Genomic DNA, 22,634 nt, shown 5'->3' with positions numbered 1-22,634 from the left:
AAAAATTGCACTAATGTGAAATTCCGTTTAAGCAACGAGCGTGTTGCACGATAAAATTTGTCCACTTGGTAAAACTGTCGGTCGATCTTCCCGTCCCGAAGTGTGTACAACAGACCGATCGATCGATTTCTTGCTCGAATTACAATCGTGAAGAACGTTCTATAGATATTTTTCGAAGAAAACACAAGCCTATAAAAAGTCCAATTTTCTAAACGTAGGTTCCTTAAGAGTAACAAATTTAGTGTAACCATTAAGAAAGCGTAGCGTGTATACGTTAGACGTAATGTTGTATCGAGCGAGCTGTCTTGAAAGATTTATTGTTCGGGAACGAATGAAACGCGATCGAGTGCCGCTTTATTTCCGCTCGAGGGACGGTATCGTTCGATGTGATACATGTGTCCGAATGCACGTACGTTCGAGGCGCGTCTACGCGTCGCAGATAGACGGATAAATTAGTAATTAGCGACAAATATAGTTACATATGTCGTGCAAAGCCCTGCGTTGTTAAGTTCGACCACGTTCTCGCGAAAGTGTGTTGTACCCGTCTCGCATCGTAAAAAGTCGAAAGATAAAAAAAGAACGCAGGAGAAGAAGTAGAATAAAACGTAGTAGAAGAAGAAGAAGAGGAGAAAGGAGCGGAAGAAGGAGAGAGGGGGCAGAGAAGGAGGAGAAAGTATCGAATTGTATTTCTTTTTCTTCCTTGTTTCTACGTTTCTGTCGTGGCCCTTAAAGAATTCGGGAACACGGAATGGAAGGCAAAAGCAGAGATAAGTAAAAGGGCGATGGCATCGTTCGCACGATTACCGAACTGATTTCGAGAGGAAACTTCCGATAAATCGGTCATCCAGTGTGACGATCGATATTGTTGCGCGTGCAAATATTTGTTATTCGATAATAAAAAGAAGAAAGAGAGAGGTGGGGAGGGGGCGGGGGATGGAAAAAGAGAAAAAAAAGAGATAAAGATATGGAATCATAGCAACAATAACGAATTCGAAGTTTCCTCGAGTCGCAACACATAGGCACTTCTGTACAGAATTTTTCGTAGGTTGCGAAGATTTCCATTGAAAACTCTGCACTTGTCGGCTTCGTGAAATTAAAGTATTGTTGTTTGATTTACGCATAAGCTGTACGTTAAGGACAAAAAAATTGCTTATAATTTAGGGTCGTGTAACGTGTGTTAGCGAAGCATGCTTCTAAGTAGAAAGATAGGACAACGCTATAACAATAATAATTATAATTAAAATGAATTAAGAATATAAGGCATTTAATAAGTGCAAAGTATTTCTTAATAAAAGTACTTCCAAAAATGAGCGTGTGTTGGATTATTTGGTAAAATATATTTGGTACGAAAGTGTTTGCCTTTGTTGCTGTTTACACTGGCTTACGAACATTGGATCGCAGTTTGTATCGGAGTGTTTATTAGCAAACGTGTAGAAACATACATATACGCGCGGAAAGGGTAGAATCCCGTTTGGCCCTAAAACGTTTCGCGATTTTTTACATAAGCATGTACTCGAGTTTCGTCTGGTTATATAGGACATGTCGAAAATATAGAAATAGCAAGGGTATATCGGGAACTATTCGCGTATCGATATCTGCAGGTAAAAGGTAGGTAAAAGGTAGGTAAAAGGTAGGTAAAAGGTAGGTAAAAGGTAGGTAAAAGGTAGGTAAAAGGTAGGTAAAAGGTAGGTAAAAGGCCACCGCATGTATTTTGGCAGGCAAGCCAAAAAGAAGGAAACTCTCATAGTTACTCGCGAACCGTAGTCATTTCTCGGAAACGCATTCGTTCGCGAACTTGCCTCTTTTCGGTTGCTTAAATAAACAAACGTGTGCATACACGCGTATCTACGTAGATACCGGTGTAAAATTATCGATATCGCGAGGTTTTCGATTCGTCGTTAGGTTGCCTTGACGAGAAAGAGAGAACTTGGCGCAAACATGGTAGAACTCGTGTGTGCCATTGATATTCGATTTAGCAACGTGGAGGTGCATTTGGGAAGAAGAGAGGCTTTACCAATAGACGAGACAGAATTGGAGATCACGGCGGGACGGACGGTTGCTACACTATCTCGCATTGTCGCGCACGTGAACGTGACGAATTCGTAAAAGTCGACTCGATTTCGGGGGGCAACGATTGAAGAAGATGCGAAGCAAGTACCGAAGGAAAAAGGAAAAAGTGGTGGTGAAAAGAGGGGATGGTGATATGTATGTATACATGTACGTTGGGAAAGTTTGCAGGAAACGGGAATATAAATGCTGTCGAGGATCAACGAAAGATGCGCATCGATTCGAATTGAGTTCTTCGAAGCGAAAATTGCGTAGTTGTCGCGAGCGGATGATTTGCTGCGCACACTCCCGCGCGTTCCCTTTGTGTTATTTTCGGGCGGAATCACGGTTCGAAGCTTTAAATAGGACCAACTTTCCGACAAAGAAGGCAGTTTACAACACCGTTTCTACATGCTGGAGCATCGCAGAGTATTCACTGTGAGTAAATAACCACCAACTTGAGATTTCCAAAGGCAAACGTCAAATCGTGACATTTTCCGATCACACGAACAGACGAAGAATCGAAAATCGTTTAAGATCTATTTTCCTCTTTCGTTTACTGCATACGCGCGCGCGTCCAGGCACACACGTCCACGTATCTATACATCGTACGATATATATGCTGTTTATTCGCGCCACGCTGTGCTTTGCTCTGCTTTGTCGCGCCGTGTTGCGCCGTGTTGCGCCGTGTCGCGCCGTGTCGCGCCGTGTTTCGCCGCGTCGCTGATATCGCATCCTATCGTTTTCTAATATCTTTCTATCTTATCGTCGCGTATCTCGTCTAAAGATTCCCTGAACAAACCTTCTCGTTTTGATATTTGAATATAAAGCGCGTTGAATTATATTCCATTTTATTCGGACGAACGTGAGTATACGACGACTTAAGACGAGTAAAAGGGACGTTAAAAAGGAAGTAGGGTAAAAAATCCACTTGCCCAGAGATATAAACAAGTGTGTGTGCATGTGTGTGCGCGTACATACAATTGTACGATATGACGCGTACGAACATACGGAACATTATGTGCGAGAAAGAGAGAAAAACGGTAACTCTTGATGGAAAATACGTTGAGACGGTTCTCGATCGGTGTGATCAACGTACTTCCGATATCATCGCCAAAATTGTACCGTCACTTTGGCACGGTTTCGATGGCCGAAACGAGATCTCGATTGTTCCGTCGAATGACAAAGTTTCTCGTATTTCGTTGCTGATCCGCATACGAGAATCGATCGGGTTCGTGATTTTTTCACCTCGAAGAACGGAGATCGTACGCGGTGGTATTCGCGCGTGCAACATACGTACTTACTTACACGCACACGTACGCACACGTATACACACGCGGGCGCGCGCACGCGGTCCCGTGGCGTGCCAAGTATTAACGTAGAATGAGAAAAGGCGGGAAGGACGAGGATCAAAGGGGAGTGGATGTGGGTGGCGATTAGAGACAGGGAAAACCGTGCAAAGGAAAAACAGGTTTGGGAAAGTACGAACGTAAAATATGGACTGTGAAATGCTGATGATCTGGGCGAATGAAAGCGCGATAATGGATAATGAGAGATCGCGCGACTACAATGTTAATCGTTCTCTTTTGTCGATTTCAACGTATCACAGATGCCCTCCGAATGCATCGCCAATCCATTACAGCGAGAGTTAGCCGATGCTATAATTCGCTTACAACCGCTCGACGAGATTCGAATCTTATTGGCGTGCGGGGCTAAGGCGAACGAGTCCGTGACACAGGGCTTGAGACCGTTGCATTACGCGGTCTGGCAGAGGTACACGGAGGCGGCTCAGCTGTTGTTGGTACGCGGCGCGGACATTGACGCGACCGACGAATGTGGTTATTCGGCATTGCATCTTGCCGCCGAACATGGTTACTTAGATTTGGTGAAGCTACTGCTCGAGCATGGTGCCAAAGTCGATCACAGGCAGGAAACCGGAGAACTATTTCCAAGGTACGACACATTGCTTGCCATCTTTCCCTTTCTTTCTTCTTTCTCTCAATTTCTCTCTCTCTCTCTCTCTCTCTCTCCCCCCCTCCCTCCTTCTCTATCTATCTATCTATCTATCTATCTATCTATCTATCTATCTATCTATCTATCTATCTATCTATCTATCTATCTATCTATCTATCTATCTATCTATCTATCTATCTATCTATCTATCTATCTATCTATCTATCTATCTATCTATCTATCTATCTATCTATCTATCTATCTATCTATCTATCTATCTATCTATCTATCTATCTATCTATCTATCTATCTATCTATCTATCTATCTATCTATCTATCTATCTATCTATCTATCTATCTATCTATCTATCTATCTATCTATCTATCTATCTATCTATCTATCTATCTATCTATCTATCTATCTATCTATCTATCTATCTATCTATCTATCTATCTATCTATCTATCTATCTATCTATCTATCTATCTATCTATCTATCTATCTATCTATCTATCTATCTATCTATCTATCTATCTATCTATCTATCTATCTATCTATCTATCTATCTATCTATCTATCTATCTATCTATCTATCTATCTATCTATCTATCTATCTATCTATCTATCTATCTATCTATCTATCTATCTATCTATCTATCTATCTATCTATCTATCTATCTATCTATCTATCTATCTATCTATCTATCTATCTATCTATCTATCTATCTATCTATCTATCTATCTATCTATCTATCTATCTATCTATCTATCTATCTATCTATCTATCTATCTATCTATCTATCTATCTATCTATCTATCTATCTATCTATCTATCTATCTATCTATCTATCTATCTATCTATCTATCTATCTATCTATCTATCTATCTATCTATCTATCTATCTATCTATCTATCTATCTATCTATCTATCTATCTATCTATCTATCTATCTATCTATCTATCTATCTATCTATCTATCTATCTATCTATCTATCTATCTATCTATCTATCTATCTATCTATCTATCTATCTATCTATCTCTCTATCTCTCTTCTCTTTACTAACGTACCTTCGCGATACATGCCAGCCATGACATCACTATCGCTTTTTCATTGATCTTGAAAATCTTGAGAATCAACGTCGGTAAGTGTATAATCGACGTCGATGAGAAATTAATCTCGATGAGAAATTAATTGGTCGGTTGGATCTTGACGACCTTGGAACACGTGCCAAAGATCAACCGCTTCCTGTGCTATGAATTGATCCGTGACGTTGCATGTAATTACACCTCGCTGTATACGCGTATACAAATTGTTTTCGTCTTATAGCTTATATTTTTTTATCGATGTTAAGAAACACGCAGACTTGGAAGTGATGGAATGTTGATGGGTGGTAAAAGGAGGGAACGGGGTGAGGGATCGGAGATGAGATGGAAATGGAATGGAAAGACGACCACGGGATGAAAGTGACGGGATGTGAAAAGCGAATAGAAGGGATGAGCAAGAAATAATAGATCGCGTGTCCGGTAGCAATAACGCGTGAGCGCGCAATCAAACTCAAAGACAATGACGATCCGCGATATCTGCGCAGGACAACGTTGTGCGACGAACCGCTACGGCTTGCTCTGAGAAATCGACATGTCGAAGTGGCCAGAATTCTGCTGGAAGCCGGTGCAAATCCGAATAAAAGATACTTCTTCGGTTCGGAGATTAATCTGGTTTCTCCGTTGGATCTGCAATGCATGGAATTATTGTTAGCGTTCGGGGCTCAACCTAACACGCGGGACCGTGCTGGACTCACGCCGTTGATGAAAGCAGCGAGACTACCGCAGGTAAATGATCCACGGTGAAATATGAAATATCTCTACTTACCAGATGAGAACATGTTCGTCTCAGGGCATAGCCTCGGTGCTGCTTCTGCTGAGCTATGGGGCAGATGTTAATTCGATGGCTGACGCGCGGCACGATTACCGGACCGTTCTGCATTACGCGATCCTTGGCGGGGATCCGACGGTGATCGATCTGCTTTTAAAGCAAGGCGCTCGACTCGATCTCGGGCCAGACTATCAAAAACCCACGGCTCTCGATCTGGCCATTTTGAAAGGAGACCCTTCGATCGTTCAAATGCTGTTGCAATCGGGTGAGTTTTCGTGTCCGTGCATATCACGCGCCTCGTCTATTGCAACTAATTTTACGGCCGGGACAACGACCGTACAAGTAAGCGCGCTAGTGTAACTAAATACTCTCTAATAATCCATCATTTTCGCTGGTCAACTTGTTTTTCTTCAAAACCAGCCTCAACTTACAACTACCAGCGCGTGTTCTTGCATTTTGCATGCGAAACCCGGAGGCATGCTGCAAGTTATCGTTGTGCTTGTGTGCCATACTCCGCAAAGCTTCTTTGTTCGATCGTTGGCTCGACCGGCCATTCTTATATACGCGTTCGTTCAACATCAATATACTCGTTTGCTCATCTGTCGAATAAATTCGTCTTACATAAAACACAAACTGAACGCATATAGCAATTAAGCGATTTCGAATTTAGGCGCTGATGTAAATGCCACATCGCCGATCATCGGCTCGCCTCTTCATGTTGCTTGCGCGGATAACATTCCGAATAGACTGGAGATTCTATCGATGTTACTGGAACGAGGAGCGGACCCCAACTTGGTGATACGCAGCGATGAAGGTCCCGCATTGCGTCCAGTTCTCGCAGAATACGTCGCTTCCAATGAGAATCCCTCTGTCGAAGTGGTAGCACTTTTGCTCAAGTACGGAGCACGAGTTGTCATTAAGACGCAATTCCGGGATCCTCACGGTATACTCAACTCTCTTCAGAACACAGCGGATAAGCCACGTTTGCTGAAGGCGTTATTGGAAGCGGCAGAAAGCTTCGACCCTTGCATGATAAAAAGATCGAGTAGTTTGACGGATGCACAAAAAGCACTTGTAATGGAAGCAGCACGAACACCGTTGCCCTTGACTCATCAAGCGAGGTTAATAGTGCGCAAGCTCTGCGGTACCAAGTTGCCCAAGATTGTTTGTAAGCTACAGTTGCCTCAGTCGCTACATCGTTATCTTCTCTACGATTTCCATTGAAATTTCGTTAACGTTTCGGTATATGTATTTTCGCCACACAACGGAATCGTGTTCAATTTTGCATGGTATAAATGTCGTATACCTTTTTCAACACCGTCATGGTCATCGTCGCCGTTTTCTCACCACCGCCACTGTCTCCACGTAATCGTTATAAATACGTATATTTCTTGTTGAAATTTGTTCTGAAATTAACGGTTCACGATAATTTCGATATTCCAAAATGTTAATGAACAAATATTCTTACATTTCATCCAAACATTTTTGTTATTATGCTTGGCAAATACAACGATAGCAACAACAACGTAATATAAAACGATACGTGGGTGTTTCATTTTCAGCAATCACGACAAAGGGCTATCAGGAGATATAAGATTTGATCGGAAGGATAGACAAATTTCTTTTCCTCTTGCATGTATTTTGCGTCTCAAAAAATTTATGCCAGTCGTCGTATTTGTGTTCTTTACGATTTTTATATTATTTCTTTTTAATCATAAATTCATTACGACTCATGTACGATACTTTTGTATCTTTATTTAGCACACGTATTAATACTCGTACATCTGCATAAATAAAATAAAAGCGTTTACGTGAATGGCGGCTGACTGATCGTTTGTATGTATGTATGTATATGCCCATGCATGTTCTGTATCATACAAGCACATACTTATCCGTATATTGTACATATTTTGTATCACTTGAGGTTGCAAAAGTGTCGAAAGAAGAAGAAAAATAAAGAACGAATTGTATTGTATATAGGTACCTTATGAATAAAATAATGGTCTCGTTTCACGGGTAACGAGTCCATGTTTGTTTTGTTCATTTATTTTTCCTCGATTCTATTGTTTACTCTAAATTCCGTACACGAAATCTCTTGCGGATAAAATTCGCGGAAACCATGCTGTTCAATTATGGAACGGCACGGCACGATACGGAACGGAACGGAACGGAAGCAAACCGAATGAAACGAAACGGAATGGAATGGAATGGAATGAAACGAAATGAAACGGAACGGATGGACTGAAATGGATAAAAGGCAATAGAAGGAATAAGAAGTAGAACAATACGATTCCGTATGTATATTCGATAAAAAACGTATAAATGTAAAAAAGATGTAACCTACACGCCGACACAGATATATACCATGATTGGCTACGAAACTGCAGCGTATGGAATTTTGGCAGGTGATAGTATGACGTCGATTCATACTTAACTACCTCATCTTAACCTATCTTGTTCTAGATTCAAAATAGCGACCTCAATATGATAACCCGTAACAGAGTATTGGCAATCGTTACATCAGTATAAAAATTGCAAATATTTTACGAATATAAACTCGAGTATTTAACAGCGTATGTTAATCTTTATGTATATTATTTTCCTCGTTTGTTTTTTCTTGTTCTTTTTTTCTTTCTTCATACAACGAAATTAACGATGAATTTATTATAAACGAAACAAATATGTAGATGTATAAAAATGTGTATATGTATGTACGTAACAGGTGAATGATAAATTGCAAATATTTCTAGTAATTATTGTTTGATTATTGTATTTACTAGATGCGAAAAAAAGAAAAGAAAAATGTTTCTTGATAATATCGATTGAGATATATCGTAGAATATAAAAATACCATAATACCAAATTCATTTTTATATATCGATCATATATCGTGTAACGTGCACGAGTTCGTCCAATAATCTAAATTCGTGTTCACATCGATAACTACACAAGCCTTGTGGCTTGTACCTAAAGTCATAATATACGATTCTACGATTCCAATTATTATTTTTTGACTGCTTTTAATTTTAACTTTAAATGATATCTTTTGTCTCGTATATTAATGTTTCATTGGCAAAATGTTCTATACTTATTATAACGATAGATAATTTTCAACATTTATAATTTTTCAATATCGATATCACATTTGCATAGGAAAGGAACGTGTATAAATATATGTTTATTTCTCTTTCTGTCTGCTCCTCCCACCTCTGTCTGTCTGTCTGTCTGTCTGTCTGTCTGTCTCTCTGTCTCTCTCTCTCTCTCTCTCTCTCTCTCTCTCTCTCTCTCTCTATTTATATATCTATATATCTCTTTTCCTTTGTTAAACTGGACAAGTTTGTATTTAGAAGATGCGTTCATCTTTCATGGGAATATCAAATTCAGTATATCTTAATTTCGGTGTTGGTTGCAATCTAGAATGAATAAGTTCATAGATACTTATATAGGATATAATGTTATATATTGCATTTATATTGCATACGTAACTTATTTTATTACAAAGGTATACATGAAAGTATTGTTATAATTATCATCTAAACGAAAGTGTAAATAAGGTATGTAACATATAACGTAAAGCAATTGGACAAAGCGAAGAAGCAAAAAGTAACCACGAGAGTGCGCGATAGGTAATGTGCAACAGTTGCCACACTGTTGTACGAAGCAACGTTCTGTTAAGTGAAGGTATTGATTTGCGTTGAATCGAGTTGAATCGATTTAAAGGGACTCGAAAGGATCGAGAATAGCGTAGATTGGAACAATTTAGAGAATGTTGGCAGGAAGGCGGTGGTTGAATCGTTGATTAATGGTAGTTAATTATAACAACAATAATAGTAATAGTAATAAGACTAATATTATATGTGTAAAATAAGAAACGAAGGGGAAGGCGAGAAAGTATAAGTGAAGAGTGTGTTTTCAGTGTTAGACTAAAGCGGTGCCATTGGAAGTAAAATGGCTGTCAGAGTGATGGGACATTTCCTCCGTTCCTATAAGACATTAAACGGAGGATGGATCGAGAAAGGAATTATTACCGCCAACAAGACAGCAGTTTTGTACAATGTCGAAAGGTGAGGTTAACGTAATTGGATTTGAAATGATGAAAATGTCACGTATGTATTTGGTTATATAACGGTGTCATAACATATAAAGAATAATTTTTTCGATCGTAGTAATTAAGAATGTATAGTAATTACTAGTAATTAAGGATATATAAGAAATGTGGATATATTTTAGTAGTCGACGTGGTGCGCATAGATGGTATCCCAGCATGGAAGACTTTCGACACAGTGCTGCTACCGATGGGGCCCGACATATTGTAGAAGAGGAACAAAAGTGGATTTTTTCTCATCATCAAAACTGGAACCAACTGGTGACCAGGGCAATGCTAGAGGAATCAGAATTGCGAATGGTAACCATTAATTTTGGTCCTCAACATCCAGCTGCGCATGGAGTATTACGATTGATACTAGAGATGAATGGAGAGTACGTTCATCGCGCAGATCCTCATATAGGGCTGTTACATAGGGGAACAGAGAAGTTAATCGAATATAAAACGTATATGCAAGCTTTACCATACTTTGATCGTTTAGACTATGTTTCAATGATGTGCAACGAGCAGTGTTTTTCTATGGCCATTGAGAAATTATTGAACATCGAAGTGCCCTTGCGAGCAAAATATATTAGAAGTAAGCAATCGACATTTGCGGATTATGGTAAAATTTGATAGATGGGATACACAGTCAAAGGATTAGCGTTTCATCGGTTGAAGATTTCCATGTGTTTCAGCTTTGTTCGCGGAGATTACAAGAATACTGAATCACTTAATGCAAGTTGGAACACACGCTCTTGATATCGGTGCCCTGACGCCGTTTTTCTGGTTGTTTGAGGAAAGAGAAAAACTAATGGAATTTTATGAACGCGTGAGCGGTGCCCGCATGCATGCTGCTTATATTCGTCCTGGAGGTGTTTCTTTGGATATGCCGTTGGGTTTAATGGACGATATATACGAATGGTGCACGAAATTCACGGCACGATTAGACGAAGTAGAGGATTTGCTGTCAGAGAACAGAATATGGATCGGGCGTACAAAGAACATTGGAACGGTGACTGTACAGCAGGCGTTAGATTGGGGATTCAGTGGTGTAATGTTAAGGGGTTCTGGAATCAAATGGGATTTGAGAAAGAAGACCCCGTACGATGCATACGACTTGGTCGAATTTGACGTTCCAGTTGGTGAAAATGGAGACTGCTATGATAGGTAATAGAAATGGAAAAGAAAAGAAAAAAAAAAAAAGAAAAAGTGTCAGTAAGAAATAAATGTTTGGTCGGGGAAGCGGATAGTTTAGTTTGACGGGTAGTTTTCCTCTGACAAAGCGATTTTCTTTTTCGTAAATTATCGTTTGATATCTCACACATGACTTATCATTATATAACAGGGTCTATCTTTATAGGTATGTTTGCCGCATGGAAGAGATGCGTCAATCGATGCGAATTATTTATCAGTGTTTGAATCAAATGCCGGAAGGCGAAGTTCGAATCGATGACGCAAAAATCGTACCGCCTAGAAGGGAAGAAATGAAAACGAGCATGGAGGCGCTGATACATCATTTCAAATTGTACAGTCAAGGCTTTCAAGTGCCTCCTGGAACGACATATACCGCGATCGAGGCACCGAAGGGTGAATTTGGTGTTTATCTCGTAAGCGATGGTAGTAGTAAACCTTACAGATGCAAAATCAAAGCACCGGGATTCGCCCATTTGTCAGCGTTACGTCACATGGGTCCTAAATGTTTGCTAGCTGATGTCGTAGCAATTATCGGTACTTTGGATGTGGTATTCGGTGAAATAGATAGATAACTTGTCTGTTTCGTTTTCACCGATCCACAGAATCTACTCGACACGTAGAAAATCTCGTGGATACCGCGTCTTTCATTTTCGTTTGTGTGCGAATCCACTGAAGATACGTATATATTTGTGTAGATGAAAAAAAGAAGGAGAAAGAGGAAAAAAATTGGAAAAAACGAGAGAAAAAAAGAAAAAAAAAAAAGATAAAAAATAAAATAAAGCGTATTTGTTACCGTTTAGATGAAATTGTTTCGTAGTATGTTGGCTTTTTATCCTTACCCGCGGTGATAGATTGCTCTCTTGTCACGATGTTGCATGGAGACATGCCGAACCATGGAGGTTCGTTGGTAGATGAAGAGGATTAGAGTAGGAAATTAAGAAGGACGAAGAAGCGGAAAAAGTGTACCTTTGGCCTGCGCACACGCTACTATACAACGTAGTTGTTGCGCTGTGTGTTGATCATAGCGTGAACAATGTCTGGCTGGAGATTATGTAATATATATATATATATTACAAACACGACTTTACGAACAATCTAACATTATGAGGGTCACTTGCAGGTTGTCCGAGATGTCCGGAAATGTCTTTCAATTTCCACGAAATTACAGGGATTAGTTTTCAATGTATGGGTCAAGGTCCCTCGTTATCCCCTGACCCCATGGTGCCGCGAGCAAGGGCAAAGCACGTGTTATAGAATTACACAACGGCAATTACATATTCATTCGCACCGCGAACGCTTTGTGTCGCTTCTGCCGTTGTTCACGCGCAATTTTTAGCCTGCTATCCCTTTCTGCTTCCTACGCACGCTTGCACAATATTGTAACAAAATTCCATCATCTTTTCGTCTAGCTGTTTAACTTTCGTAAACATTACTAGACGATCAACTATTATTTGTATAATTACCTATATAATTACCTATAAATTACCTATAAATTACCTATAAATTATCTATATAATTACCTGTATAATTACATTGCTGATTTCTTGTACACGCAAGCATAAAAGACAGTTAGAGCTGGGCGTGTCGATGGAGAAAAAAAAAAAAAGAAAAAAAAGAAACAGGAAAAGAAAATTGTCGCGTTCTCCTTATCACGATACGTGCTTGCCCAATTAAGTTGGGGATCGAAGAGGTAGGATTTTGCTGCGAATAAAAGTAGGTAAGGACAGACAGAGGATAAGGATGGCGATGGGAGATATAAATTAGAAGAATAAGACTGGTTTGGATAGAAAAGATTGTGAAAAGAAAGACGAAAAGAGATAAAAGAGGGTTGCGAGGAATAACGAGAAGCGGGGAAGATATGGGCCAGCGATGATGGACAAGTTGTTGTAGGGAGAGCGAATGATATTGGTAGGGTAAATAACAGTGGCAATGGGCAAAGTAGATCGGTTAGGATTATGTATAGGACGAACAGGTGGTAGATGGCGCACGTGAAAAGAAAGAAGAGAGGGAAGAGGAAAGGAAGGAAGGAAAGAAGAGTATAGAGACGGTAGTGTAGAGTTGAAAGGTAGAATGAGAAAGGAAGAGAAACGCAGGGATGAAGAAGGATAAGCTAAGTGGCGCGGGAGGGAAGGAAGGACGGAGGGAAGGAGGGAAGGAAGGAAGGAAGGAAGGAAGGAAGGAAGGAAGGAAGGAAGGAAGGAAGAGAAAGGTAAAAAAGATAGAAATGGGTTGGTAAATATGGCGGTAGAGGTTATGGTGGAGTGGGGATAAATGTGGGCGAGACGTAAAGACAGAAAAGAGGTGGAGGGTGGAGGCGAAGGTGAAGGCGACGGCAGGCACGAAGGAGTGTGGAGCGGAAAGCGTGTGGAGAAACGAAAGAAAGAGTGGATGAATGGAGAAGAAACGAAGAAGGAAGAAGTGGAACGGAGAAGTGGAAAAGGAGGAGTGGGGCAATGATAAATCGTTCACCTGAACCGCATGCTTGCTGTTGAGGATGCAGTGGAGAACGGTAAGAGAGTAGTAGCGTTGGTCGGGTCGTCTGTCGCGTAGTGTTTCAACTGATCTCGCAGTGAACGGTTGACAGAACACGGTGTAACATATTTTCGCTTGGTTTCGTGGCAAATGCTGTTGGTAGTTTTAGTCTCGTTGGCGATTAGCACGGGATCGTAAGTCGGGGAGAAACGGTAGGATCGGTAAGAAGGATCGAAGCTGGATCGTAGGAGCGCGATCTGCTCGCTCGCGTTTGGCCGTCTTGATCGGAAGCGCGCGCGCGCGCGCGCACGCGCTCTTTCGCGTTCGACGAACGAGTTGGCGGAAGAAGTTGAGAGCCGAAGCACATATTTGAACGTACATGATCAAGAGTGGATCGAGTGACGTTGGTCGAAGAACGAAGAAGGTATCGGTCGTGATTGAGTTTACCGTTGGTCGTGCGGTGATCGAAACTATCATCGGCGCAAAGACGCATGTTTACTGGTTGCCTGGAGAAAGGTGAATCGTCGTTTGACCGCGTCAGATCGTCTACCGTGTGTAACGGAGTAGTATCGTTTGTTCATTGGCGACGTACGGCCAGTGGCACACTTGTCGCTTGGAAAGGAGAATAGACTTTCTCCTTTTCGTCGTTCCTCGTACCGCCGCCGCCTTTCGTCTCTTATTCGCGTCTACGGGAAGGATCGCGATCAAATAACGTTAACGTGAAAGACAACAGCACCGCCACCACGACGACGACGAGGACAACCATTACTACTACTACTACTACTACTACTAACTTGTATTACTGCTACTATTAGTTCTCATTATTACTACTACGACGACGACGACGACGACGACGACGCCGACGACGCCGACGACGCCGACGACGACCACGAAGACGACGACAAGGACACTTACGACGACAATCGCAGCGGCAACGGCAACGGCGACGACGAATATTACGACGACCGCAAAGACAACGACGACGACGACGACGACGACGACGACGACGACTACGACGACGACCGCGACGACGGCGTCAATTACATCGCCAGTGACAGCAACTGCGGTAACGAAGACGAGAACGAAGACGACGACGTGGGTGAGAAGAACGGGAACAAGGACGAGGACGAGGACGAGGACAAGAAGCAAAACTAGAAGGAAGATTAGGGGGAGAAGGAAAGCGAGGACGTGAGAAGTGGAGAAAGGAGAGAAAGGAGAGAAAGGAGAGAAAGGAGAGATAGCAAAGGAAAGGATAGAAAGAAGAGGAGAAAAAGAGGGGTAAATAGTGGATAAGTTGGGGAAGAAAGGCAGTAGTGAATCGGTTGAGGGAGAAAAAGTAGCGCGAAAAGCGGATGATCAACGGGAAGAGACTCGAGTGAAAAATAAGCGTAGTAATTGGATCGAGGTTCAAGTTTCGGTGATTGTTTGCTGGCAAAGAGGGGGCAAGATCGAGTGATAATAAAAGTTGGAAAGGAGAAGAAAAAGCGGTGGAAGAAAGAGGGAGGAGAATAGGAGAGGAAAGGAAAAATCGAGTTAAATCGAGGGTAGCGGAGCGCGATAAAGATGAGAGTACATCGTGGGATCTGTGCAAAACTGCAGGGAGGATTCCTGAAGCGATGGTGTAAGTAACGAGGGACAAAGTAAGGTTTACGGTGGAAAAGTTTGGAACGGAGGTAACTGAAGGATCGACGAAAGACGCGATTGATTGGTTATTCGCGCGATGTCGTTTGCGTACGGGCGAGTAGTGGTACGTTAACGAGAATCGTTAAAGACGTTACCGGTGCCACGAACGTCACGCTCGGTGCGTTTTTAATTCAATTCGACGATCGTGCCATCTCGTACGCGTAGCTCGCGATGATTCATCGCATTGCGCCGCACTGGTCGCGTCGGTACTTGTCTGCGTTAGGCCGCGTCGCGACAAAAATTATTTCCAACGAAAATCGATCGGAACGATAAAAATCTGTCGAGCGCGAATACGAGCCAGCGTCTACTTTCACTCCAAGACCGGGAGTTTCGAACGCGAGTTTCGCACCGATTTACATCTCCTTCCATTATACCCGTACGTATGGATGCGTATACGTTTAGACGCGGATAGAGCAGAGAAAGAGAAAGAAGGGGAAGGAGGAAAAGAAGATAACGAGGAGGCAGGGAAAATTGGCCAAAAGGGATATAGGCGTGAAAAAGGAGAGAAAAAGGTTAGGTTAGAGTGGCGAGGGGGAGAGAGAGAGAGAGAGAGAGAGAGAGAGAGAGAGAGAGAGAGAGAGAGCGGGGGGGGAATCGATAGAATCGTGAGGTGAATAGAAAGAACGATCGACAAGAAAATGGAGAAAACAAGGCGCCTCGTAATCGCATAGCCTACGGATATTATTCTTGTATCGGAAAATGAACTTTGCTACCATTATAAGGAAGAACAAGGCGATAGGAGGAAAATGTGGAAAGATGATTGGGATGAGGTTTGAGGAGGTGGGGGGTTTTACCTGTGTTCGATTCCGGGGTCATCATCGACTCGTTTGCAGCGTCGATCGACCAGTTATGCAATTTTCCCGACATAATTTCTGCTCGGCGTGCACGGAATTCTGCAACGAGCGCGGCGAACGTTCGTGGCAGAAGAGAAAAATACGAGTCCGCGAAATGCCGTGGTTCCCTGGGAAAAGTAAAATGAAAGAAAAAAAAGAAGGGCCCTGTTAGAAGCGGCGACGGAAGGTGGTTAATCGCGGTGGAATCGCAGCAGTTGGTTTGGTTGGCGTTAGGCGTGAAACGTTCCGAGTAAGAGCAGGAAGCGTACGACCTTATATAATCGCGAGTAATTGCCGGTTAGTATGCGTAGGTAAGTATATAGGTTTGGCGTTTCGGAATCGAAGCCGGTTACGCACGTTGGACGGAAGATGACGATTCTCGCACGATTCTCGATTCTCTATCGAGCTTTCGCCGAGCGAGGCAAGCAGCCCGGTTTCATCGGGCCTCGACCCACCGATATTCCTACTCGCACGATCGTTTCCTACTATCGTCGATCGATTTCCTCGCGATACAACGCTACCGTGTGTAGCTGAAACGGGCAAGGTAGAGGTTTCTGTCGGCGAATGGAATGCGTATAGAGAGCCGAAGGAGAGCCGAAGAAAAGCCGAGGAACGCAGGAACGGAGTTGGTTGCAATTTGTACGCGTGGTCGCGTGATCGCGTGATCGCGATACACGGTGTAGCGGTCGATCGAGCGAACGTCGGTTGCATCGCTTTCCAATTAATACGTATAATATCGGCGCGGATGGCGGCGGCGTCGGTGGCGGCAAGGGAGAGAGCGACAGGTAGGTTTCGCGCACGACTGGTCGATACGTCGGATGGTATATCGACCGCCCTTACCGAGCATTATTCCCCTGAACGAGGAAGACGATGGGAACGGAAAGATACTGGAATCGGCATCGCGTTCGGCATCGCGTTCGGCATCGCGTTCGCGTGCAAATCCGTCGGTCGGACGAGATTGGCCGACGGATTGGCGCGAGCGGTTGAAAAGAGAACGGTGCGATCGAAGGGAGTCGCGCGAGATCGACTCTCGCGTACGACTTACTCGGCAGCGACGGCACGTTACTCGCGCTAACCGCTCTCGTGGAACGCGACCTACGAAATTCCATTCTCGCCTCGATTTTGCCAGTTGCGTAAACCAATGCTCGAATGTACGCGTTTGATACCGTGTCTCGATACGCGTTTCGTGTACGCGGGACTCGTTGACCGGAGCTTCGCGTCATTGCGCTTTCACCTAAGCCTTCGTGCTCCATCGAGGGATACGTTGGAGGTGATTGAAAATTTTAGAAACGGACCGACCACGAAACCCCGATGTCGATGACGTAAAACCGAGTATACGTATGTACGCGTAAAATCGTGATACAGCGTGTACGCGACAACTATGTAGACGAAAACGAATGAACCATCTCGTTTCGTTTCGCTGTCCACGCCATTTCATTTGGTCGGAACGTGATTTTTCCTCCTCGTCCTCGTCCTCGTCCTCGTCCTCGTCCTCGTCCTCGTCCTCGTCGTCATCGTCGTCGGTATTTTTCATGTCTGTCTATTACCAAATCACTGATTACGCAAGAATCTACGTGACGCGTGAGCTTGGAACGCTATCTTTTTTCGCTTTCATCATCCCCTTTCGCGCATTTCGCGTTATCGAGCAAACCGGTTTACGTTTTGCAAATCGATGACCAGTGGCGAAAGACACTAAATGTCCGACGGAGATTGTTCGCGTTTACGATGAAATCGGATCTCGTGGCGCGACCTTCGTTGCGGAATTCTAACCCCTACGACGAGGCGAGTACGAGGGTGTTGTGGTTGGATCGAACGAAGGAGATGAATTTTGTCGGTGGTAAGGATCCGAAGGTCGAACGCGCAGGTTGCTCTGAAATCGGGCGTGCGATGTAAATCGGTCGACCGTCTTCTTGGAATTTCCACATCGGCTGACAGCGCAGGATACCGGATTTGCGCACTCGAAGCGTTTCGATTACTCGCATTCTTTTTCCCAACGAAAACCAACGGAGGTTCAAACCGCGTTTTCGAAATCGCTCGGGCTTTGGTGTCGTTAGTCGTTAGTCGAGCGGGCTTCGCGCGACGCTCGTCTTTTCTCGAAAGTTCGTCTCGCGAGGTCACCGATGCTACGTACATACGCGCGATCTTCAAGGATTTTGTAAGGTCGAACGGGTGACGTCCGCGACACGGCAAATCGTGTCTCGCATTTCTAATGCGTCTTTCTTCCCATTGTCACCGTCGACGCCGTCGTCGACGACCACCGCGAGATTCCTTTCCGTTTCGTTCGTTGGCCAGACCCGCGACGGTATCGACGAATGGCACGAGGTCGTTTTCCAGGTTTAGGTTCCGATGACGAATTCAAGCTTGTGCGTGTACGAAAATGAAAAAAGTAGGACGGTTGGTTCCGAAGGTCACGATTCGTTCCATTTACGCTTCTGTTTCATGTTACGTGATTAAAAAATTAACACCGACGCTCTAGGGAGCGATACGCGCGCTTCGCGACGATGTTCAGCTTTTCGTTGCTAGCCGCGTAATCGACTCTCTTTTCCCGAGAGATCTCGAAACTCGATCCGAATTCGATTGGTTTCGCAGCGATGGAAAATTTGCCGTCGAGGTTTACGCGATTCGCGCTTTCTCTCCGCTTATCGTCCGATTGCAGGATATCGTGGAAGGATGAGCGGTAAGCGCGACGAAATCGATCGCGTCTTCACTCACCGCGGCATCGTCTTTTCCTTTTCTTTCGAAAACGTCTCGATATCCCTCTCGATATACGCCATCTCGAGGGCCATTCTTTCTTTCTTTCCCTCTTCCTTCCCTCTTCCTTCCCTCTTCCTTTCCGCTTTTCTCCAGCCGTTTCTCCAGCGTTTGCATCAACGTAATCGTTAAAAGCGCGTTGGCGACGCGTGATTAATCTCAGGTTTCGATCGCAGGGGCAGCGATGGCCGCTGGGGCCCTAATGATCATCGTGGCCGCAATTTTGGCGGCTGTCTTCCCAAAATTGGTCGACATTTTGCTGAACAGAGAGATCGCTCTGCGAGATGGCGGCCGTACGTTCAACTGGTGGAGGGAGCCGCCAGTGTCGCCACGATTGAGCGTCTACATCTACAACGTGACAAACGCCGATGAATTTTTAAACGTCGGCGAGAAACCAGCGTTGGAAGAACTCGGCCCGTACGTGTACGTGCAGCAGTGGGAAAAAGTCGAGGTGAAATTCAACGAGAACGACACGGTGTCGTACAAAGTGAAGAAGCGATACACTTTTGCACCGGTGAGCCTTTCCTCCTGTCTATCCGTATTGTAACTCCTCGCTTCGTTGTCTGGTCGCGCTGGCGTCGCGCTCGCGTCTCGCAGCGAGACGCGTGAAAAATGATCCGCAGCCTCGGGCGCGATGGAGAAGAACGGAAGCGAAGGAAGGAGAGAGAAAAATATCGGGAATATACGAGGATACGGAAAAACGGAAAAGATGTTAGGTTTGAGAGAGAAAAGAAGAGAGATAGAATTAAGCCGGAGATAGGTTGGAGATAGATCGGAGATAGATGGGAGATAGGGCAGGGGACGAGGAGTGGCGATGGTAGCAGCGTGGCGGTTTCTCGTTTCGTAGAAGGCTGCTGCGGAAAGTAAGTCGGTTCGCGCGATGTGATGCAACCGGTCGGTGTGTTGGTTGGTAACGATCAACGCCGGTTGAGTAAGATCGTAATAGCGGAGCAACGCGCTTCCGTGAATTAAACGCAAAGGTGTACGCCAACGACGAGTAACGTTCGGTCGACGTGGCACGATTTCGCGAGAAGTGCCCGCGAGCGCGCGCGCGCGCGCGCCAACGCGAACGCGTTACTCCTAGTTTCCCAGTATTGTTACCGTTGCGGGTAACAAAGACAATATAGGTCGTCGGATAGTGCGAACGATCGAACAATATCTTTGTCCGTTGTAAACGCGCGTGCGAGCGCGCGCACTCGCGGAAACGTTCGCGTACAGGAAAGGAAAAAAACGGTGGTAAGAGAGCGGCGTAAACAATTCCGTTTTGGTCCATGTTCGATCGGCGTTGCACGCGTGGACGAAACCGAGGGAAGGAGGCGAAAGATGTATGGTAGACATGGTAATGATGGGAAGGACATTTGCAGGAACTGTCTGCCGGCTCGGAGGAAGATTTGGTCGTGGTTCCGAACGTGCCGATGCTTTCCGCCACCAGTCAGTCTAAACACGCGGCGCGTTTCCTGAGACTGGCGATGGCCTCGATCATGGACATTCTTCGAATAAAACCATTCGTCGAAGTATCGATCGGTCAATTGCTATGGGGCTACGAGGATCCTTTGCTCAAGTTGGCAAAGGACGTGGTACCGAAGGAGCAAAAGCTGCCGTACGATCAGTTCGGTCTGTTGTACGGGAAAAACGGAACGATGCCTGACTGGTTTACCATCTTTACCGGGCAAGGAGACATCGGTAAATACGGTGTGCTGGATAAATGGAACGGAAAGAGCAGTCTGGGCCACTGGACCGCTCCGGCCTGCGACAGCATCGCTGGTAGCGATGGTAGCATTTTTCCTCCGCGTATCACCAAGCAGACCGTGCTGAAAATCTTCGACAAGGATCTCTGCAGGGCATTGCCCTTGGTGTTTAAGGTAAAACGCGCGCAGCCTCTCTAAGATCGTCGCCCGTTGCCGCGAGATAGCCCCCGCGGGGATAAAAACGCGAGCGCGATCCAACGCGGTTCTTCTCGCGCTCTTCTCGCGCTCTTCTCGCGCTCTTCTTGCCATCCTCCTTTTCATCTGCTTCGTTTCAGGAAGAAGTGATCACCGCTGGAGGAGTTCCCGGTTACAGGTTCGTGCCAGCCAACGACGCGTTCGCTTCTCCGAGCAGACTGGAATCGCAGCGATGCTTCTGCCCCGCTGGTCCGCCCTGCGCTCCGGAGGGAACCTTTAACGTCTCTCTCTGCCAATACGATTCACCGGTCTTGCTAAGTTTTCCTCATTTTTATCTCGGTAAGATCCAACACTCGTGCCTCACCTCTCTCTCTCTCTCTCTCTCTCTCTCTCTCTCTCTCTCACACACGCACACACGAACACACACGTCATTCCTATCTTTCGCTCGCTGTTACACGCGAATTCGCACACGAATCCGTTCGACGCTGCCTGGCGGACGCGCCGTGAGAACGTTTCTCGATTGAGGAAACCGTCGCCACGCGTTGAATACGGTTTTGAATACGGTTGATGAAATTTTCGCTTTCGCGAGCTATAACCGAGCGCTGAGAACTTGTCGGTCCTTTTCTCATTCTCCACCAGGTAACCGTAAATGTATCCGTTTTTAACGACTTTTCAGCCGATCCTACGCTTCGAGAAGCGGTAAGCGGAATATCGCCACCGGTCGAACAGAAACACCAATTCTACATCGACGTCCAACCGATGATGGGTACGTCGTTGAGAGCCAAAGCGAGAATTCAAATAAATTTGGCTGTCAGTCAGGTGCGGGACATCAAGCAAGTCGCCTCGTTTCCGGATATCGTTTTTCCGATCATGTGGTTCGAGGACGTGAGTATACGTGTCGGTTATCGTGTTTGCCGTTTATAATTCGCCTTAATCGATACTGTACTCGGTGTATTTCACTCTATGGGTCGATCGCGTTTGGAAACCGATTACGATACACACGATTAATAGTACCGATGGCAGAGCACTCTGGTGGTGGCAGTTGCGCAATGGTGGTGGCAGTGGCTGTGGCCCTGGCAGTACCAATGACGCTGCAGCGACGGTGCCGATACTCATCGGGCAAATGGACAATCGTGACGGTAACGAGACGCCTCGACGCCTCGACGCCTCGACGCCTCGACGCGTGATTCATTTCGATGGAATGACCGTTCGTGTGGATAATTTAGTATACACGCTCGCGGTTTCATCGCCGTTTCATCGCCGTTTCGTTGTCTCGATACCTCGTCGCTTCAACACACCGGAGTTGTCCATCTTTTCGATCGCGTGTGTGTCGCGATCAGCGCCTAGCGACCGACGGCTAGGTGGCCACCAAAACGGTTAATAATGCTTTGCTCCTTTCTTTCGTTATGCAGGGCATCGACGAACTTCCGGAGGAGATGCGAAGCCTGATGAAAATGGCCGTGGATGTGCCGCCGGTTGCTCGAGCAGCGGTATCCGGTGGTTTGGCAGGGATAGGAGCGATCGTTTTGATAGGGGCACTCCTTTGGCTGGCACGCGCCGCTAAACGACAGGAGAAACTGCATCTCAGCAATCCGTTGCCGTCTAACGCGACTGCGGGCAAAACCAGTCAGCTGAACCCGGCTTTCCAGAATTCATCGGATCCTAAGTAAACCATTTGGCTGACCGGTTGACTCTTTCTATACCTTTCGATCTCGAGCGTGCGAAGTCGCGCGTACTCACGTCGACCTTTGTACGCGTTATGCTTTCACCCTGGAATTTTTTCACACGGCTAGAAACCGAGGAAAAGAGAGAGCGAGAGAGCGAGAAAGAGAGAGAGAGAGAGAGAGAGAGAGAGAGT

At 44.9% G+C, this 22,634-nt stretch overlaps 3 protein-coding genes across 7 annotated transcripts; all 3 read left to right on the top strand.

Annotated features, from left to right (window-relative positions):
* The first annotated feature begins 1,892 nt into the window (after positions 1-1,892).
* LOC108553905 (ankyrin-3) lies at positions 1,893-7,213 on the top strand. 3 transcript variants are annotated; one of them, XM_017908992.1, is made up of 5 exons: positions 1,893-2,484; positions 3,656-3,999; positions 5,590-5,830; positions 5,895-6,138; positions 6,544-7,213. In XM_017908992.1, exons 1-5 carry the CDS (start codon positions 2,458-2,460, stop codon positions 7,095-7,097), a joined length of 1,410 nt encoding a protein of 469 aa, XP_017764481.1. In that variant the 5' UTR covers positions 1,893-2,457; the 3' UTR covers positions 7,098-7,213. The 3 variants fall into 3 exon arrangements, with proteins under 3 accessions (XP_017764481.1, XP_017764483.1, XP_017764482.1); XM_017908993.1 differs by lacking the exon at positions 1,893-2,484 and adding an exon at positions 2,494-2,911; XM_017908994.1 differs by lacking the exon at positions 3,656-3,999.
* A 2,301-nt stretch (positions 7,214-9,514) lies between these two features.
* On the top strand, positions 9,515-11,916 carry ND-49 (NADH dehydrogenase (ubiquinone) 49 kDa subunit). 2 transcript variants are annotated; one of them, XM_017908914.1, is made up of 5 exons: positions 9,515-9,678; positions 9,790-9,937; positions 10,107-10,555; positions 10,656-11,127; positions 11,321-11,916. In XM_017908914.1, the coding sequence occupies exons 2-5, from the start codon at positions 9,822-9,824 to the stop codon at positions 11,724-11,726; spliced, it is 1,443 nt and encodes a 480-aa protein (XP_017764403.1). In that variant the 5' UTR covers positions 9,515-9,678; positions 9,790-9,821; the 3' UTR covers positions 11,727-11,916. The 2 variants fall into 2 exon arrangements, with proteins under 2 accessions (XP_017764403.1, XP_017764402.1); XM_017908913.1 differs by having other exon boundaries at positions 9,526-9,678; positions 10,104-10,555; positions 11,321-11,904.
* A 1,423-nt stretch (positions 11,917-13,339) lies between these two features.
* On the top strand, positions 13,340-22,627 carry emp (epithelial membrane protein). Of its 2 annotated transcripts, none has more exons than XM_017908955.1 (6): positions 13,340-13,663; positions 19,070-19,407; positions 20,258-20,755; positions 20,917-21,115; positions 21,453-21,661; positions 22,189-22,627. In XM_017908955.1, exons 1-6 carry the CDS (start codon positions 13,633-13,635, stop codon positions 22,444-22,446), a joined length of 1,533 nt encoding a protein of 510 aa, XP_017764444.1. In that variant the 5' UTR covers positions 13,340-13,632; the 3' UTR covers positions 22,447-22,627. The 2 variants fall into 2 exon arrangements, with proteins under 2 accessions (XP_017764444.1, XP_017764443.1); XM_017908954.1 differs by having other exon boundaries at positions 13,591-15,247.
* The last annotated feature ends 7 nt before the right edge of the window (positions 22,628-22,634 follow it).

This window comes from Eufriesea mexicana, unplaced genomic scaffold (assembly GCF_001483705.2).
Source record: "Eufriesea mexicana isolate 0111107269 unplaced genomic scaffold, ASM148370v2 scaffold13881, whole genome shotgun sequence".
NCBI classification, from domain to species: Eukaryota; Metazoa; Arthropoda; class Insecta; order Hymenoptera; family Apidae; genus Eufriesea; species Eufriesea mexicana.
Note: the sequence above shows the minus strand (reverse complement) of the source record. Positions and strands in the feature narration are given on the sequence as shown.

Bases quoted from the DNA above. Each gene is read 5' to 3' on its own strand.
- ND-49 (XM_017908913.1), top strand. From the start codon at position 9,822: ATGGCTGTCAGAGTGATGGGACATTTCCTCCGTTCCTATAAGACATTA. The intron at 9,938-10,103 runs GTGAGGTTAACG...GATATATTTTAG, and splicing joins GTTTTGTACAATGTCGAAAG to TAGTCGACGTGGTGCGCATA. The intron at 10,556-10,655 runs GTAAGCAATCGA...CATGTGTTTCAG, and splicing joins GCGAGCAAAATATATTAGAA to CTTTGTTCGCGGAGATTACA.
- emp (XM_017908954.1), top strand. From the start codon at position 15,190: ATGAGAGTACATCGTGGGATCTGTGCAAAACTGCAGGGAGGATTCCTG. The intron at 15,248-19,069 runs GTAAGTAACGAG...TTTCGATCGCAG, and splicing joins AGGATTCCTGAAGCGATGGT to GGGCAGCGATGGCCGCTGGG. The intron at 19,408-20,257 runs GTGAGCCTTTCC...GGACATTTGCAG, and splicing joins AGCGATACACTTTTGCACCG to GAACTGTCTGCCGGCTCGGA.
- LOC108553905 (XM_017908992.1), top strand. From the start codon at position 2,458: ATGCTGGAGCATCGCAGAGTATTCACT. The intron at 5,831-5,894 runs GTAAATGATCCA...TGTTCGTCTCAG, and splicing joins AAGCAGCGAGACTACCGCAG to GGCATAGCCTCGGTGCTGCT. The intron at 6,139-6,543 runs GTGAGTTTTCGT...TTTCGAATTTAG, and splicing joins TCAAATGCTGTTGCAATCGG to GCGCTGATGTAAATGCCACA.